At 42.4% G+C, this 20,500-nt stretch overlaps 1 protein-coding gene across 18 annotated transcripts in view; it reads right to left on the reverse strand.

Moving 5' to 3' along the window:
* Window positions 1-20,500, reverse strand: part of ptprt (protein tyrosine phosphatase receptor type T) — a 211,218-nt gene that overhangs the window by 93,430 nt on the left and 97,288 nt on the right. For all 18 annotated transcript variants that reach the window (XM_048254125.1, XM_048254123.1, XM_048254139.1 and 15 more), the window contains exon 8: window positions 6,467-6,763. In XM_048254125.1, the coding sequence (XP_048110082.1) occupies window positions 6,467-6,763 (297 nt within the window). The remainder of the gene's footprint in view (window positions 1-6,466; window positions 6,764-20,500) is intronic.

The following is a 20,500-nucleotide window of genomic DNA, read 5'->3' on the forward strand; positions in this document are numbered from 1 at the left end:
TGTGAAAACAACCACACACACACAAACACACACACACAAACAGAAAAACACAGGCAGGCAGGCAGACAGGCAGACAGACTCTCTCTCTCTCTCTCTCTCTCTCACACACACACACACACACACACACACACACACACACACACACACACACACACACACACAAACACAGACAGACACACAAACACACATGCGCGCGCGCGCACACACACACACACACACCAAAATGTACGCCTAGTTTTAGAAACCTAGAAACTCCAAAAATATTTAATCTGCACTGACTATGTAATCTGGGTGAGTTTTGAGGATTAACTACTGTCCCTCTGAAGAATGATTGGTCCTGTGAGCTCTGTAACCTGCCTGTGAGTCTGTGCAGCACACCAGTGGAGATGGAGAAGTGTGTGGTGTGTGGGGCTCAAATTAGACGCATCACCCCCTCCCCCCCACCACCACCATAAATCCTTGACTGGTTTGAGTCCATGACACACACACACACAAACAAAGAAACACAACACAAACATGGACAAAACATACTAGCACACACACACACACACACACACACACACACACACACACACACACATACAGTACACACACACACACATAAACACACACACACAAACAAAGAAACACAACACACACATATGGACAAAACATACTAGCTCACACACACACAGAGACACACAAAATGTATTTTCCTTTCAAGCTGCTCATCTATTTTTTGTCTAATTCTGGCACAGGGACACTTGTTGATGGTGAGGTTGCTTGTTCTTTACCTAATAAGGCCAGACCGGAGCGCTCCTGTTTGCCAGTCCGTCTCACTCCACTGCAATTAGCACCATATTTGGTGGCACAGAGAGAGCGAGGGAGAGATGATAGGGGCGCCTACTTTACAAATGAAATGTTGCAGATGTGTCACTTTGTGCGCACAAAGGACAGCAATTACACATTCTCATATGCAAAAGACAAGAAGGACCACGGAGCTGAGACACACACATGCAGACACATAGACAAACACACACACACACACACACACACACACACACACACACACACACACACACACACACACACACCTTCACAGTGTGAGGGCGGAGAGCATGCTCTTTGATGACACAAACTAACTGAAACATGCTGGAATACAGCGAAACTGGTTCAGATGACTGTAATACATACGATATACTGTATCAGTATCACATTAGCCAGGGCAGCTTTTGGCAACAGCCAAATTAATTTTTTGTTCCCTTTTTGTCCAGAACATTTTCCATTATAAATGAGTGAAGATAAATTTATTTTGAACGGCTCGAGTAGGCTGCAGACACCCTGGAGGGGATTTCAAATTAAGTGTAGCTCACAAACACACTACAATCTGTGCAGAGGGAGAGAAAAACAAAACAAAACAAAAAAAACACCTTCCTTTGAACTAAAACGGAAGATGTTTTCCACTCTGTCTTTAACAGCAGAGTGACTAAGAATCTCAGAATAAAAGAGAGTAGAGGAATAAAAATGGGCTCTAACAGGTGCACTTGTAATTGATCCAGCAGTTATACTGGAGTTTATTTTGATCTTGTGCTATACGTGTCTGATATGCTTACTGTACTGTATTCTGCTCACTGCAGCAAGTTCACACATTTTATTGCAATTTACAGTTTGTTTGTTTTTTCCCCAGTCACTTTGGAGTATTTCTCAGATCTAAATTAAAATTCTCAAAACTACTATTTTCATAAAAGCAATTTCTCATTACATATCTTTATTCGTAATTGATTGTTTACAAACTTCTGCTATTTCAATTTTGCTATTTCATTAGCAATTTCTGCTATTTCATCAATTGCTAATGTCAGGTCGGTCAAAATAAATTATACAGGTTCTCTGCTGAATAGTCCTTCATTCCAAAACATTTAGGTATCAGTAAATTGCTAATAATCGTATGCTAAAGTGTCGAACTTTGCCATTTCTACTACTCTTTTCTGGAAAGAACTGCTGTACAGTACAACAGTCTGGTCTTTTTTCTCTATATGACCATTAATTGCGTTGGCATCAAACTGTAGTACAAACAGTACTGTAAGAGTACGCAGAAAATATGATTCTGTCTGATCTCCTGCAGGCTCCGCATACAGTAATGTGTACATTTGCTCCGTTGAAATTGCCAAACTGCAGCTCCGTGCATTTCCATAAGAAAATACTTTCAGAGTACATTGTCATTTTGACAAAATGGCTAATCATTTTGACTATCTGGTTGATAACAGTGACACACTTTTTATTTTGATGGTACTGACATGTTGATTGACTTAAATGTTTGCTTTTTGAGAGAAAGACATGGCATTTTGAGCAAGTTGTGTGTGTTTTTGTATACAAACGGTAATGATGATTAAAAAATGTATCAAAGAGACTGAAAAAAAAATGTAACGTATTCATGGTTTCCCATTTACTGTTGGAACTCATAAAGTATATACCTGCTAACATGCAGTACATAGAACCAGCAAATGACCCAATACCCAAGCGGAATCACTGGATTAAATATCTTATCAGATTAATTTGATGTATTTAGGTCATTTAAATTAACACAGATAATTATCATGGCAAGTAATGTTATTTATTTTCAGATAAATTTAGTTCTAAAATGAAATAAAATCCTCCATAAACTGTAGTGTGTACTGACATGTATTACATTAAAATAAAACAGGAATTATGCTTAATATGCTTAAAAAACTGTTTATAAGTAAACATATGTTTACAGTTATAATAAGGGGGTGGCTTTGCACAGGTGCAGCCCCAAACCCAATGATCAAAATGGAGATCTGGGGATCTGTTGTGCATAATCTGATTACAGGACCAAGGTGACTTCTGAGCTGGGGGGAGACAGATCACTCCAGGGTCCTGTAATCGACCCAAACAGTCAAGGACCCACACAGTGAGGGACTGATGCGTCTAATTTGAGCTCCACACACCACTCAGATGCCTCCTTCTCCATCTCCACTGGTGTGCTGCACAGACTCACAGGCAGGTTACAGAGCTCACAGGACCAATCACTCTTCAGAGGTAGTTAGATGGTCACTCATCCTCAAAACTCACCCAGATTACACAAAAATTGTGCAGATGGAAAATTTGTGGAGATGTGTTTCTAAAAGAAGGCTTAAATTCTGGTGTGTATGTGTGTGCGTGTGTTTGCCTGTGTGTGTGTGTGTGTGTGTGTGTGTGTGTGTGTGTGTGTGTGTGTGTGTGTGTGTGTGTGGGTGTGTGTCTGCACACTGCATTGAATGTTGACTAGCACCAGTATTTCAGGAAATGTTCACTTTGATATCTACTTTAAATAAGGTTCTAAGCAGTTTCCCTGGCTGCTTTACAAGTCACTCCCTCCACCTCGACTCTGATAACAGTTAGGCTTAACACGACAAAGAACAGCACACTTTCAAAATTGGATCGACATACTTAAAAAACTCGGCCTAGTGCGGCAATACAACATTCACGTCATTATCGTTGCAACAATTAGTGAGTCAGTGAGTGTAGTGAGTGTAACAACAATTAGTGAGTCAGAAAACTGCTACTGCCTCGCACGTGTCTGTGTGCTAATTACAACATTACAAACCAAACATTAAAGATGGTAATATAAAACACAATTAGCATGTTTCTAAAACACTGCTTCACTCCTGCATCACAGTGGAGCAGAAGGATTGATGCTTGTTTGAAGCACACCCATGAAGTTGATTTTTGCTATCAGGCTTGTAACAGTCCATAAAAAAGGGATATGTTCATTATGTTGGCTTCAGAAGGTAACAGCATTTTAGTGAAGCATTTTAGCGCATATATCTTTTCTTCCAGGAGGCCTGGATTTAAATGAAACCTTTTTGTAAGCAGGCTGCACACTCTCAATTATGATAAGAATCTCCGGTACATGTTGACTGCCTTCTGTCATTTGAGAAAAAAATATTTCTGTGCTCAGTATAGATGAAGCATATAGAATATTCAGCAGGCGGCTTCTCCCTTGCACAGAACACATCAGGGGTGAACCAAAATCACCAGTCTTGGAACAAATAGCAGCGAAGGCAGCGCTAACATGACATGAGCAATTCTGTGAAGGGTCTGTAATAATCTTAACCCAAATAGTCCACCATTTCATTTGTGAGGTATAACACAATACATACCAATAAGCAGTGGACAACCTTTTATAGTAGACACTGTTGTTGTATCATTTTTGTTTTGTTGTAGAGAAAAAGATAATTGCACAGTTCATTATACATAGGACAATTAAGTTACTCTACAATCTGTAGTTAGGAGTGGCAAAACACAAATAGAACTCTCAGCTGATCTAGCTATTGTTGTGATAAAATAATTGCAATTCATTCCAAAATTAGCGTGAAACTTGATCAACAACCCATAAATTATTAATCAGCGTCCCAAAGTTGATTTCTGAATTGACCATCAAATTAAATAGGCCTGTGATTTTTTTTTTTTTGTGAAAACATAAACATATTACTTACTATATGCAGGCTTTGTACTTGCAGGAGACTGTGTTGGCAAATAACACGGTTTTCCTATTTTCAGAGTAAACAATCCTAAAAACGTTTTGTTTTGCTGGAGGGTGGTAAGTTGTCTTACTGTACACAGAGGAACTGGACCAACCTATTTCAAAGACCTTGTAAGCTTTTGCCCATTTATCCCCAAAATGTTCTACAAACCCAATTCTCTACCAAAAAATGTATGAGCTATGTAACCCTACTACACTGACATAAACCCAAAATCGGACTATTTTCTAGATCTATCTCGCGTATATGATCTGTATCAGAGTTCCCTATTCATCATCCTAACCTTGGCTCAACTTGACTAACAGTCCTAACCACTGTGTACTGTGCGTAAACTTCCCCAGCGCTTCCTTGTGTAATGACTTTAGGCTGCCATAGACAGCTCCCCTTAAAGGAAAATTCCGGTATTTAGCACTTTGACTTTTTGGATGAACTAGAGTGGTGGTGGACATCGAAATTTCGAAGATTGGTCCTGTCTCGACTTTTCTGACTCGTTTTGAATCGCCTTTACTGCTTCAGAGTGGCTGCCTACAGGCATGCACAAACATGTCCTTAAAACAACCCTTAACGTTCGTTTTCAAAACTGTGTAACTCACCGAGTGGTTAGTGGTGTTCGTTGATTATTAAAATCAAATATATCGGCGCAATGTATGATTTCCAGCCGTCTTATTTGCTATTGTGGAACTATTTTTTCAGACATCTCACAACCGCATATAAACTTCCGCTCAATATTTGAGCCTGAAGCATAGAGGGTGGTGCAGTAATATCAACGTGCAATGAGTCTTCCAACAGAAATCAATGGGATTTTACAAAATGCCAAATAAAACACGACAGACTGAAGTAGTCAAAGGCGATTCAAAACGAGTCAGAAAAGTCGAGATAGGACCAATCGTCAAAATTGCGGTGTCCACCACTCTAGTTCATCCAAAACAAAACCAGAAAAGGGACTCAAAGTGCTAAATACTGGAATTTTCCTTTAACTTGCTGTATATCTGCCTACTGGAACATGCTTTCATGATCTACACTGATTTATCTGTCTATTAATTCTAAAAAGGTCTGTCTCTGTGAAAAAAATCTCTCGGACGTCAACGGTACAGAGACCACTTCTGCATGTCTGCTAGTAGGTAGGGACACATTCAGTGGATTTTGACCTCAACAGTATGCTAAGCCGACACCACGATGCAGTGCCTATTCAAAACAAGAAAATTGCCATTGCAATTGCAATTGAATAATTGGTTGGAATGATGTTTTTTAGAACTAAAGAGCAGGCGGACATGTACAGCAATGGGCATGGTTTGATACAGGCACTGCACCAGACTTAACAAACCCCCTTTGATGGAGAATCTTGGCATCAAGCCAAAAGGAGGTCACTTTCCAAAGCTCGAGAAAAAGTACTGTAAGTCAACAATCCACTGGCTGTTCTCTCTCCATGAGCAATATCACACTGGGACATAAACCAGACAGGCTGGATATCAGAGATCAATAGCAATTCCTCTAAAGTCTGAAGAGAAGCTATTCCTTGGTCCGTACACGAGAGCAAAGGGTCGTGCGGGACATGACAGCAGTGTCTGTGGGCAATATTACATCATGGTGCATGTGTGTGCGTATCGGTGTGCATATGGGTGTGTAAGAGAGTGAAAGAGAGAGAGAAAGAGAGTGAAAGTGTGTGTTTGTGGTTTGGTACCTATGTGTGTGTGTGTGTGTGTGTGTGTGTGTGTGTGTGTGTGTGTGTGTGTGTGTGTGTGTGTGTTTATGTGTATGACAGCTTGTGTGTGATGAGGCAAGTTAATACTAGTCCATGTGTGTGTACATGTGCACATACCTATATGTGTCTGTGTGTGTTTGTGCATGCGTATCTGACTATTTGCACACTAGAGTGCATGTACTGAATGTGTGTGTGTGTGTGCATGCGTATGTTGCCCCAACAAACAAAAACAAAGAAAACTCACCGTCCTCCTCGGTCTGCTTGACGATCTCCTCGCTCTCCTTGCTGCCCTCGGCATTGGCCAGCACCAGGCGCAGCTTGACAGTGACAAAGGGCCGCAGGCCGCGCAGCGTGTAGTGGGTGGACGTCTGGATGAGCTCCTCGGCAGCAAACTCCTGCTGGTTGAACACGTACTGGTACTGGACGGTGAGGTTGAAGCTGTGGCAGCGCGTCACCGCGTAGCCAAACGCCTCCCATTGCAGGGTCAGCTGCCTGGCACGGATGTCCACCACGTTCACGTTCTGGGGGCCATGGACCGGATCTGACAGAACACAGAGAAGGAGAGAGGCTGTTAGAGGAGAGAAGTAGGCAATAACGAACAAGCTGTTTGAATGAAAAGACATGGGCATGTTGATTAGTATACATGTGTGTGTGTGTGTGTGTGTGTGTGTGTGTGTGTGTGTGTGTGTGTGTGTGTGTGTGTGTGTGCATATGTGTGTGTACACGTATGTGTGTGTGTGTGTGTGTGTGTGTCTGTGCATATGTGTGTGTATGTGTGTGTGTGTGTGTGTGTGTGTTTGTGTGTGCGTGCATGTGGGTAGAGTTCTTAAGCATCTTGACATTTTAATGTTAATGCTACTTGCATTTATTTATCTGCTATTGTGTTGTGTAAGAGTGTGAACGGCACTTCATGGTAAGGCTTCAGTGGTCTCCACACGTCACAAGAGACTGAATTCAAAAGGTCTGCTGGACCAAAGGTGTCTGCCCTTAAGGTTGTTAAACAGTCAAGCACCTCAATGCCTCACTACATTATGAAGACCTGAATGTCAAAGAACATTTAACATTCTCACCAGACAATCCACAGGGACAGGAATAAATCAAAAACACCAATAGCGCTTCATTCCATGTTTACAAGGTTATGTGCCATTTAACTAAAAGCACAATCAGATTGCAGGGCTGAATCTAACAACAATAACAAAAAATACAGCAACTGGTAAGGTTAAAGGGTCAAACGCCACACATAAAGCCCATAAATCCAGCAGACATTTGCTTTAATGCCCACAGACTCCCTCTGTGCTCCAGACAAGAAAACAGCCTTCTCAATGGCCAACAGCAGCAGCCAAAGCCGATTGCAGAAACTGATAGAAAATAGTGCTGCCCACATGCCCAAATCCCCTGGTTTCTGTGGGCCTGATTAGGACTAATCTGGAGCTAATCTTGGTTCATTTCGGAAAGCAGGTCTAAGGAGATTGCTAATTTGAGACAGGAAAATCCAATATCGGCGACTCCGTGGATCAGCGGAAAAGACGGGGACATCTGCACGACAGGGGTAAGGGGGGGACGACGACTTTGTTTTGGTGAAGAGGGGGGGGGGCAGCAGATGAGGCCCACCCACTGGGGTGGGGTCGATATGGGGGACAGGGAGGGGTGGACAGGTGGAATTAAACTTTGCCCTCATCAATCTGAAGACTTTGATCAATCTGAAGACTTGGGGGATGAGTGTGTGTGTGTGTGTGTGTGTGTGTGGGGGGGGGATGGGGGAGTTGTAGCTGGCTGGACAGCGCCCAGGGAAGGGGGCGTGCGGGTGAGTGTGCCCTGGGTGGCCTCTTTGGCTGTAATGGGGGGTGCTGGTGAGTACCAGCGGAGCTCGCTGATCGATGGGAGCGGCGCGGCCTCATTAATCCCAGACTTTGGGGAGCTCCACCGAAGAGAAAACGGGATGGAAATCAATCTTACCGCCCCGGTTCTCCCAGTCCACAATCTGCTACATTCATCACACCAACCCCCATCACCACCCCCCCACACACACACACACACACTCTTACAACCCTCCCCAAAACAGCAGAGAGGAAATTGCAAGCAATAAACATATCAATAGGGTGAGCAGGATAGCCACCTGCTCTGTTATCTTTAAACAGAAGTGCTCGCACAGGAGAGAGGAGCAGATAGGATAAATCGTTGGCGCCTGCTCGTTGTCGGTTCGCAGCCCCTGGAGATGGGCAGCCGTTGTCTGGAGCCACGTGAAACGAGATTAAACGAGCACAGGCCACAAAAGAGGTGCAGTAAAACTTTAAAATGCCCTTAGCCTAAATTCTCTGCGCTTTGACATAAACACACACACACACACTTCTGTCATTCTGCAAGGTTGCGCGTTTTATCCCCATCCTAAATCAAGAAGTGGCATCGTAACCTTTTCCGGCACACAGCGTGGCGACTCGAATGCATCACCGAGTCCCCGGAAAATCCCATTTTTGCCATCCTTCATTTAAAAGTTCATTCACATAAAAAAGATTCTAGGGCGACCTGAGAAAAGAAAGAAATAAAAAAAATAAAAACGGTTCCATACCAGCACCATAAAGTGGGCCACAAAACGACGACTCAGATACCATCTACGGCGTTGCTGTTTCCAACGCAGATCACGGATCCACCTCCATTTATTTCTGCTATTTTTGTTGTTGTCTGAGAGCTCAAAAGACAGGGGGAGGGCCAGTCACCCCGCGAAGCTACCCGACTTTAATAAATTGGATTAACATGGGAAGGAACAGATGTTGTAGCCTCTCATTTTTAGTGGCTTTTAATTACTTATCTGTGTTGTGACTGCTGAACCCATTACTTTGCACACTGAAAAGTTCTCAACTTAAAAATAAATAAATAAATGTTTTACAAAAAAAAAAAAAAAATCTGTAAAAGTTTTAATTAGCTAAAGCTGAATGAACTGCACAGACTTCCTCTGTTTCCCCTTGTCAGAAGTAGGAGAGGCTTTCTGAAGCGAAGCGTACGATCACCTCGTTCCCTGCTGAACTGCAGGGACTAAAAATCAGAGGACCGTTGTACGCTCATGGAGAACGCTTTGAGCAGTGTGTACATGTGAGCAAAGACTCAGAAAAGATCAGAGGAGACTTTCAAGCTGTTAGGGCTGCCCAGAGGTTGAGCAGAGTTACTAGACACATTGTGGGCATTGGTCAAAGACAAAGCCTCGACACAAGAGCCGTGTCCTGCAGTGTGCGACTATAACTGTGGACAGATCTTAAAATGATCTCCACAGCTTTTTATATGGCTAGTTATATACTCACGTCTGGAGGAAGCATGCATACCCAACATAGACTTTGCAAGCCCTACTCCCTAAATCTGAGCAAACCCACCAGAGGCTGAGAGAGACAAAAGCTAAGACACAAAACAAAGAAGTACTTTCCATCAGCTCTCTGTAGGGGTTGGCTGATATAATAAAATGCTTACTGATACCCTCTGAAGAATGCACCATTTTCCGTGGAAACAAATCAAGGCATAACAATAGGATGCATAGGTCTCTTAATTTAGCTGATGAGATGAGTTGGATCCTCAGGCAATAACAGAGGAGATTACACATAAACACAATTGCATAAAGCCACGCAAGCATTGTGGACTTGAGTGTTTTTCAGAGGTTGACGATCCTGTTGCATTCGTGGTGCAATGTCACAGTAAAGGCTGCAATGTTACAATAGCAACAATACTATAGGGGGTTGCCATTGCACAAACCCAATGCAGAGCTCAATTGGAAACGATTGGAAAGCTCCCTTTTATCTTTTCTGACTCTGATAACAACAGCTAAGGCCACTGACAGGAGCCTGCCTTTCAATTTAGACAAATCTGTATGTTGCAGACAGCAGACGACTAATGGCTGTTTCCCTTAAAGACTTTGATGAATTGACATTGAGGAGTCGGTGGTAAACATTACTGGTCTTTTGTTTGAGACACGCAAGAGGTGGCTGCACTATTCAAGCAACTGATAAGCTCCAATCTGTTTGTTACATGGTGGGTAAATACAAAAGCACATCTTCCATCTCGAGTTAAATGACAAGTAGGAGAATATTACAATATCGAAGATAATCCTGCTGTCACAACAGTAATTAATAATTAGATAGAAACTATCTGACCTTCCTCTTTTGTCTTTGTGTGTTATTACCACCAACTTTTTGAGATTACTGCATAAATAGCTTAAAGTAAACAGGAAAGACAAACACCATTTAGAACAAAACAAGTTTTCGAGAAACACTCAAATGGATCACTGACCTTTTCTGAGTAAGCTACACATTTAGAATACAAGTGAGGCGTATGCCGCAACGACAACTAAGAATTCTAAACCACACTCTAGCACAAATTAATGAGAAATCCTGAAGAGGCGCCCACTTAGTGGCAAAACCGCACACACACACACACACAAACATATTGTGATACACTCAACAAACCATTGCCGGCATGCTGACACACACACACACACACACACACACACACACACACACACACACACACACACACACACACAAATACATAAAATACAACACAGAAAATATACATACATGTAGAGACATACAAACAAACACTTGTGACACACTCAACAAACCATTGCTGAAACACACACACACACACACACACACACACACACACAAGCATTCTGCCACACAAGCAGCCAGGCAGGAGCTGTCAAAAGTGATGTGCACTTCTTAGCTGTTAAATATTCTTGGCTAGTCGTCCACTCCTGAACACAGGTCACACGTTTACACGCAGGGCAATTAGACAGGCCACCCGCCGGAGCAGAACAGCGTACAAATGTTGCTTTAATTACCCAGAGGCCTCCAGTCTAGTGGCCAACTGCCACTACAAGAATGAAAGAAAGAAAGAAAGAAAGAAAGAAAGAAAGAAAGAAAGGAAGGAAGGTTGAAAGAGAAGAAAAAGCTAATTTTCCCAGTCAATAAAGCCAGGCATGGATTTCACTGCACTACAGACCTGTAAATTACATTATTGTCTCTCTTTAACGAAAATACAAAACAAAACAATGAATAAGACATTCACCAGAGCAAAAGGTCGATAGTTTAAAAATGCCCTTAGGTACACTCAACTTTAAGCTTTAAATAACAACACAAACAACCTGAAAACAACCTCTTTTCTTAGTTCCTACATCCTCAGATAGTGTGTCCACAGATTGCAATGAGCACGGCTACCTGTAAGGCGCTCTGAGGAAATAGAACAGCTACATCCACATGTTTAAACTTGTGTCGACATAATTTGTGAACCCCTAAAATTCCCCCAAACACACTCATATCCTTAAACACACTCTCTCTCTGTTTGTCTCTCTCTCATATCACACACACACACACACACACACACACACACACACACACACACACACACACACAGATGTGCATACACATGTACATAAGTGCAAACACTACTCAGGCCTGGGGCCACAGCAATTTTCATCAGCGCGGTTCGGTGTCTGGGATGATTCAATTCCTGCTCAAATGGGCAGCACAGTCACCACTTTTGGACCCAGATGTGGGTAAGGGGATAAGGGATAGGGGATAGGGGATAGGGGATAGGGGATAGCTGCCTGAGATCTAAGATGAGGAAGCCCAGCTGAGCAGGGGATGGAGGGAGAGATAATAACAGGGAGGAGAGGAGAGGGGGGAAAGAGGAGGTGAGGAAGAGCCAAAAGGCTCCCTGCATCCCCATTCCAAAATGAATGAACACTTGAAACAAAAAAAGGGTTGAGGTAGTGTGTGGGGGGCAGGAGGGAAAGCAATCTAAAGGCTCGGGGAAGACTGATATCAGTGAAAGACCTACTCATATCCCAAACACCTATCCCTTTCTCCCATTCTGTCTTTTCTCTCTCTCTCTCTCTCTCTCAAACACACACACACACACACACACACACACACACACACACACACACACACACACACACGCGCACACACACACACACACACACACACACACACCCCATAAAGGAGTGCCTGTATCAAGAGATCCTTCTGGTTATTATGCTCCCTCCCTTCCGCCCGAGCGCCTGTCTGAGAAAGCAATCACCCGTTCCCTCAGAATCAATCAGACCTGCTCTCATTCCAATAATTTAGCAACACTGCAGGAAAACAACTCTCTCCCTCTCCTTCTCTCTCACTCTCTCTCTCTTTAACTCTCCCTCTCTCCTTCTTTCTCTCTCGCTCTCTCTATGCCGCTGCTTTCCGCTCCTTTGATAAGTTCTTACGATGAGGATCATGATGCATCACATGGCGGTGACGGAGATCTCAATGCCCCTCTCTCTCTCTCCGAGCACCCACAATGGACATTCATGGAGTCTTGGGGAAGTGTGTGTGTGTGTGTGTGTGTGTGTGTGTGTGTGTGTGTGTGTGTGTGTGTGTGTGTGTGTGTGTGTGTGTGTGTGTGTTTCTGAATACCCTTGTGGATCCCTTTCACAGTTTCTGCATATCTTACCTAAAGTGCATATTAATGTATTTGTGTTAAAAAGCTGAACCCAATTTAATCTCAAGACTACTTAGATGCTGTAAGTATCATTTTGTCAAAAATAAAATAAAAACACCTCACCTGGTTCAGATAATGTGTAAATGTCACTTACATCCACAAAATCCACAAAATTACCTTGTTCACACCTGTTATCAAACTTACTGACAGGCCTCAAGGCCCAGTGACCTGAATGAAGCAAATGAACTGTGAGGAATCTCTGGACAGAAGAGGATCTCACGTCACTGTTGATGTGGTATCAGCTGGCGTTGTGACGTGTCATAAAGGCTAGCCAAAGGTCAGAAGACTTCAATTCCGTCCATTTCATTTGATTGCTCTATCCTTCAAGCTAAACGGCATATTTCACACATTATTATATGGATGATCTATCATAGATGTATGGGTGTCGATGCATGATGTATGGATATGGTTTCTTATCTAAAATATTGCATCACTCTTAAATGTATTATATTTAATTATATTATATCACTGGACAAGTCCATTAGCAAAAAATAAAGCCAGGTTGTGATGCTGTAAAATGTACACTTATAATGGAAATGTACCTGTATTCTAACAAGCTATCTTTGAATGATAATAGACCCTTTTTTCAGTTTGTAGACAGTGATGACTGCGTACATTTTGGAAATGGAAGTATGGTGGAGTTAGTCAAGCTACAGTACACAAATGGATCAACAACAAAATACATTTTGATGCTAGTTATACCTCTAAATCAGTGTTAAAAAGCTTGTGTGTATGTTGTAGCTTCCTCTTCCTCGTCTGAATCGGAGTGAACAGAGCGTGTTTACGGAGAGCCTGTTCACTCCCTATTGACTGCCATTCTATCCAAACTGGGTGCAGTTCACCAGTAGTTCTCCTAGGGATGGTTGCAAATGAATGGGAGTCTATGGGGCTTGACGGCTGCATTTGTGTCACTTGCTTATCATCAAAAAACTTGACATTTTATTGTTTCCACAACTACAGTGTGGGTTTTCCATCAAAAGTGAAACAAACAAATACTTTTGTCCTTTCGGTATTTTACAGGGTGGGCCGTTGGCTCCTATTAGAAATTCTCTGGTGTGAAGGACTGGGGTAACATATTACTTCTGTTTCCAAAATGTGCACGCATATTGCTGAACGTAGGCAGTAAAAGGGTCTATAAAAATATAAGTTGAAAACTGAATATTTAATAAATGTTTTAAATATTTAATAACATCTGGAAAAATGGCTACTTAAAACCAACCTTTAATTTGACACCTCATTTGCAAATACCAAAGATGGTCTACATTGGGAACTAAACACAATAACGGGCACATCTACAAATTAATTCTCTAATGAGCATTCCAATGTGTTCAAGCAAAGAACAATGGAAAAATTGCAAAATGCTCTCTAAATTATGATGATATCTTCATTTTAATTTCAAATATGAGAACTGAAGAGACAATGGGACCGAAAAGAGCTGACATGCCATTCTCAGGGAATGTCATTCTTTTTAATCATTCTAGGAGAAGTCATAGACAACCAATGCTGTGGCCCTGATGCCTACTGGCACATTCTTCTCAACATAAATTTTAATTGACATTTTAATCAAAAGGCACAAAGGTTAGGATATTGTAATTCCACCCCAGTGCGCACTGTGGTTCTGTCTTTTTTATTTAAAATAACTCCCACCGCAAAGGCCAAGCAGTGCTTTATTATGCACGGATCACGAATCCACTGAATATCTTCAAGTCTCCAAGGCAACTGTTATGACATTCACCGTCTTCAGCAAGCCTATTATCCACCATTATCTATTACGATTATCGCCCACAAAGTTATCATTTGTGTAGGGGCTGAAAGATTGCAAATAACTAACTTAGCATTAATTTACTGTCAAATATCAAGACACACCCTAGCTATTGAGGGTTCACAGTGACATATTATTGTTTGATTATATCATTGACAGTAGGTGAAATCCTTCAGTAGTTTTATCAGTACTATTATCATGCAAAGATTTTTTGTATCCAGCCTCATCAAATCATTGTGTTTTGAAGCACAGAGTACAACCCTAACTCAACAGTAATATGGACTGTCATGCATTGTGTGAAGTCTGGGGAAAAGTGTGGATATAAACATATATAAACAATAGTATGTCACTGTGATGCAGTTCTATGAAAGAGGGAAGCATCATACTGACAGTGACTACAAGCTCTATGTCCAGTATTTGATTTTGCAGAGGAAAACACAGCACTGGCTGCACAGCCATTTTCTCCATCAATGATACTTCCCTCTGCATTTGCCGTGCTCCACCTGTCTTTCAGCTCTGCTCTGAATATTACAACAAACCACCAAATGAGCCACAGCACCAGCAGCAGTCTGCCCACCACCACTAACACCCCCACAACCACCATTAACCTCACCACCACAACCACCACCTCCACCTCCTCCATCACCTTTAGCAACTGACCCTGTGAGTGTCTTTCACTGGCCATTATTCATCAGGCGAGCGGTGAGCCAAAATGGCCTTTTTTTTCTTCTCCCCATTTAACACGGCACTTCTCCCAGAGCCCTCGCTCACACCGAAGGGCCCCTTTGGCTGGCCGCGCTAAAATTGAGATGATTGTGTTAAAAGAAAGGTTGCCTGGAAACAATTCACCGAAAGGCAATTATGAAATCCAGCAATTAAGTACTAGTTATTCCCTTAATGCAGCGCCCTGTTTGATGGGCAATGCTCGTCCGCCCAAACATCCCAGCAGCCCCCTTTGCTTATTACCACTAGCACCCGCTGTGTGGTGCAGCGTAGGCTGCTTTGCATATGGTTCTGCCCGTTATTTTTGCACTGATGGAGCCATTCACGGAGAGAGATCTTCCTCCAGATAAACATCAAAGCAGGGAGCACAATGTTGACTTGTTAAACAAAATAGATACACGTACAAAAAGGAAGGGGAAAAAATACCCTACCCTGTCTTCACAAAATCACAAAGCAACTTAAGAGGATGTTCAGACAGGCATGAAATGAGAATCAAAAATCTATACACACATACGCATACATACGCACGAAACACACACGCAGCTAAAATGAGAATTCGAAGTGTAGAGTCCCCCCATTATTTAATTGAGGTATACTCATAATGGCCTCAATGGCCTGGACGCTGCAGAGGGGCCAAAGATAACATCATGTTATTGATGTAGCCGATTTCAGAGTAAATTAACCCATTTAGCATGGCAAGTACTCGGCCTCAATGAGACTCTCTCCCGACTCCACTCTGCTCGCCTGCCTATTCAGGCCCCCTAATAAAGCCAAAATTGGATCCTGATGGCTCCCCGGACAAAGCTGGCGAGAGCTGGACTCTCTTCTGTTTGAAGACACAGGTCTCCAAAATGGAGGGAAGAAAAAAAGAAAGAAAGAAAAAACCTCCCCTCCCCAGGAAGGTCTCTCTTCATTTGTTTGTGGCTGGCTTCTGCCTACTTGAAAAGCTCATTGAGGTCGGACACACCGGGTGGCGCACGGCTGTCTCCTATCATGTCTTCATCACCGTCTGATTTCCAGAATCATTACTGGAGCTGGCGTCCTGTCCTCGAGTTCACTGAGAGACACAGTGTGTCATCATCTAGTACAGTGGTTTTCAAAGTGGGGGCCGCGAGGGGGTGCCAGGGGGGCCTCAGCAAGTTGGAGGGGAAAATAAAAGCAAGAAATAAATACATTTGAAAGATTTAAAATATACTGCACTATGAGGGTTGTTATACAATGCCATTATAATAATGTGACGCATATCTGAACATATTTCCCATGATACTGACTGGGAATAATAGTAGAGTGATGGCTCTAATATAGCAGAAAGCCCCAAATAAAAATTTTACACACTGTATGCTCCATCGCGATGTGGTTGTGGCTAAAATAATTATTAGATTAGCTTAATGTATTTATACATTTGCCGTAGTATTGTCGATGGGTTTAATTAATAAAACATCAAGGGGGTCCTTGGCCAGAACCTAGTGGTATTTGGGGGGCCTTGTCGTAGAAAAGTTTGGGAACCCCTGATCTAGTATACACTGTCTCATTTTTGTTACTTTAATTAATTAATTAATTAATTAATTAAGGAACTGCCTGATACACAATTTTACAAATGCATACAGTGCATATGAACACACATATACCAACAGGCCAATACCCAGGACAAGGTTTTGTGGATGTGTGTGTGTGTATATGTGTGTGTGTGTGTGTGTGTGTGTGTGTGTGCACTATACACTATGAACATATACATTTTTCTTTGCACTATGGAGATATAGCCCAACGAAAATAAATATGTTACATGGGCAGCGTGTTGGAAGCCAGTTCTGAAATATCGAGCGAACGCAGTAGGAGACGACAGCAGCTGGCCCAGCGGAGGCGGCGCTTGTGTGCCTCTGTCCTCCAGGATATTTTTGCTCTCAAACCTCCAAATCGTCACAAGTTCATTAGCCCAGACCCCCAGCTATAGCACGGGGATGCTCCATTTCCTATTCCCAAATGGATGTTATATCGCCAATGCCTTCAATCTAAATTTTGAATTGCTTAATGAATATGCTTCCAAAGGATTTTTTTTTACTGCTGCCTCCATTTCTAAATACTTTTAGTGTGAAAAGCACATTAGTGTTGACTGTGAGAAACACATTTAGACACCAAGAGCCTTTCCTCAGAAAGAAGAATTAGTGGAACATTCAGCACTGATCTTGAAAATGATAGATCCTAAAAATGGTGTTGAGACATAATTGTTGATTTTCTTGCAGTAAAGATCCTATTCTCAGAAGTACCTGGACATCTCGTAACAGTAGCACAAGATTGTGGAGTGGACACACAAGAAGAGGTAATACTGCGGCAACCAATCACTGGATTCCAGGAACAATTGCTTTTGCAAGGAGTGCTGAAATCTGAGGTGCCATACATTTTTAATGACGGCAGAGTTACCCAGGACAGATAGTGGTATTTAATCTAAAAAGCTTTGGATTGTGTATCCCCTGTAGTAAACATCATTGATTTATCCATCTTAAATGTTGGTTCAATCCTCTGAGACATTAATGTCAAAGTGATTCCACTTTAACAATCAGTAATGAATTATGACAGTTTTTTTTAAGCAAAACGACTTTTCAAAGGAATACAAAGATTGAAGTGAGAATCTGACTTAGCATAAGACTTGATTTGATTTGAGCAAAGACATTCATTCTTTTGTCATCTTTTATTTGTCAGACTGCCAGGTCAGATTGCTATCAAAATGCATTTTCTTGATAACATTCATCTTTTTTGCATGATTCCCCTTTTAAACTGTTCCCAAATGTAACCAAGCTATGACTTACAATAAAATAACTAAATGGAAATATAAAAAGGGGGAATGTTATCGACCATGCACAGGAATTATTATTCCCCATGTTATTGAGGATGGAAAAAGGCTTATTTTGTTTTTCATGAAGCACATCAACTTAATCTCCTTCATTCAATTGCTGCCACTCATCCAATCCAATCAGCCCACATCAAATCCTCATTCAAATGCCCACGTCGTAAGACATTCCTTTAAAAAAAATGTGATTAATGTTTAAAAATGCATAAATGACACTATCTGAGAGGTATCGGCATCCGATAAACAGGAAAACGTCACATGGCAAATAACATATGTATTGGTAGGTGAACAGACTTCACACAACAACAACCAAGGAAAAAATATCTTTGTGAGTTGACAGGCCAGACAATAGCAGATGCAAAGACATGAAGAGATAAGAATAGGGCGTCAATCAGACCAGACAAAAGAAAAAAATCAGCAGCCACTAAATGCCACCGACAGACACCACTGGTCTTTTAGCACAGTTCTGATTTTGTTCCCTGCTAGTCACTAGTCAGACAGAGGACTCATCCTCTGATGAGGAAAATACACACACACACACACATACTGTACATGCATATACACAATCAAATTCACACAAACTTGTTCTCATACACATAGGGCCTGTCCACACGGAGACACTTTTTAGGTTAAACGCAGAGGTTTTGCTTCGTCTTGGCAGAGTGTCCAAACGAATCCTGTAAACGCATTGCCCGAAACCGCACTTTTTTGAAACCTGGTCCCAGAGTGGAAAATCTGAAACCGTAGCCCGTTTGAATTCGTTTAGACAGCGAAACCGCACATCCTGCTCGCGTATCGATGATGTCATCAGCACACCTCAGCTGCCCTGGACTTGCACTTATAATATTGCCTAACAATACTAGTTTTCATACATGACATTACCTACGATTACACTCCATTAAGATAAATATCACAACTGGTGCTCTGCGCAGCGCCGATAGCTTATGACTTGGTGGACTGAACACTGTTTTTCCGGTGTTTTTTTTATGCATTCTAGCTACTGTCAGTGACGAGAGAACTTAAGTTATTAGGAAAGTGCGGTGTAAGTTTAGGCTACATTAATTTGTGCATAGTGCCAGTGTCATTAATTTATTTTACATGTCTTACAACATATATGTGCATTCACAGTCGAGTGAAATCAGATATAAGCATACAAAGACGCTTAGAACTCACGTTAAGCCAATGGTAGCACACTGAATGCGAATGCACGATTTAATGCAGGCAAAAGTATTGACTGTTACTAACGAAGGTTTTATAGCAATATTATAAATGTGGCGACAGAATAGCCTAGAACTTGGGTAAGCCTTGTGTTTAGTAGCCTAATTGCGGTGATAGCCAAAACTAATGTGAATCACGGACTATCCTACAACCAAAGAAAGTAAAGGTGATTAGTAGGCCTACCTGCGTTAGCCAAATAAAGGACGGGACTGCACCCTTCATAAACCGTAAAGTATATTTTATTAGTTTTACAGTTGACTACAGTTGACAGTTCACCATCAGTCCACACAAACAATTCTGGTTTCCTCTCACTAGCCATTTCGTCATAGCCTATTCTGTCTGTTTGTAAAGCGCAAATTTTGGTCAATTTCTGTAAAGAAACAGTGCCACCTATAGGCCTGGGGTATGAAGTAACGTGTTGAGTCGTGTTGAGATGGATCCGTTTGGACGCAAATATTCTTGATACGGTTCCAGGGAAGACGGAGGAAAAAAAGATCGGTTTGGTACGTGTGGACTAGGCCATAGTCACGCCCTCTCTTTCTCTGTCTCTCTCTTACATAGACAGACAGACACACACACACACACACACACACACACACACACACACTTCTCTCTCTCTCTCTCTCTCTCTCTCTCAGAGAAAATAAAAGCCACAACATGATGTGTCTCCCTCTTTCCTTCTGTTTCCAGCAGACAGCAGTGAAAGACATCACAAAGGGAAAGTTTCTTTCCCTCCCTCTGAGGAGCGACCACAGGCGCACAAACAAACACCTCAGAAGGAGGCTACACGTGCCAAGGTGTCACGGAACCTGCCCCCTGTGCATAATTCAACACCTTTCCACTGCCTGTCAGGACGAGTGAGAATAGAGAGGGGGAGCAGAGAGTGAGCGAGAGAGATGGAGAGAGAGAGAGGGGGGGGGGGTGGAGGGAGAGAGAGGGGGGTGGAGGGAGAGAGAGGGTGAACAAAAACTAGCCGTCTGAGTTAGCGTTAGCGGCCAGCTCCGGTCCTGTACACACACCTCCTCTTCTCCTCCTCCTCTTGCCCACTCCAGGGCTGTTTTGGCCTCAAGTACACTTGGAACTCCAAAAGCTCCCAAAACAGGGTGAAAGGCAGGAGGGGGGTAAGGGGGGGTAAGGGGGGCTTTTATCTGCCCATGGTGCTATTCAAGTCTGCTGACTTCATCTGAAGAGGTGCCCCACACCTCACAATAGAC

This window comes from Alosa alosa, chromosome 10 (assembly GCF_017589495.1).
Source record: "Alosa alosa isolate M-15738 ecotype Scorff River chromosome 10, AALO_Geno_1.1, whole genome shotgun sequence".
Classification (NCBI taxonomy): Eukaryota; Metazoa; Chordata; class Actinopteri; order Clupeiformes; family Clupeidae; genus Alosa; species Alosa alosa.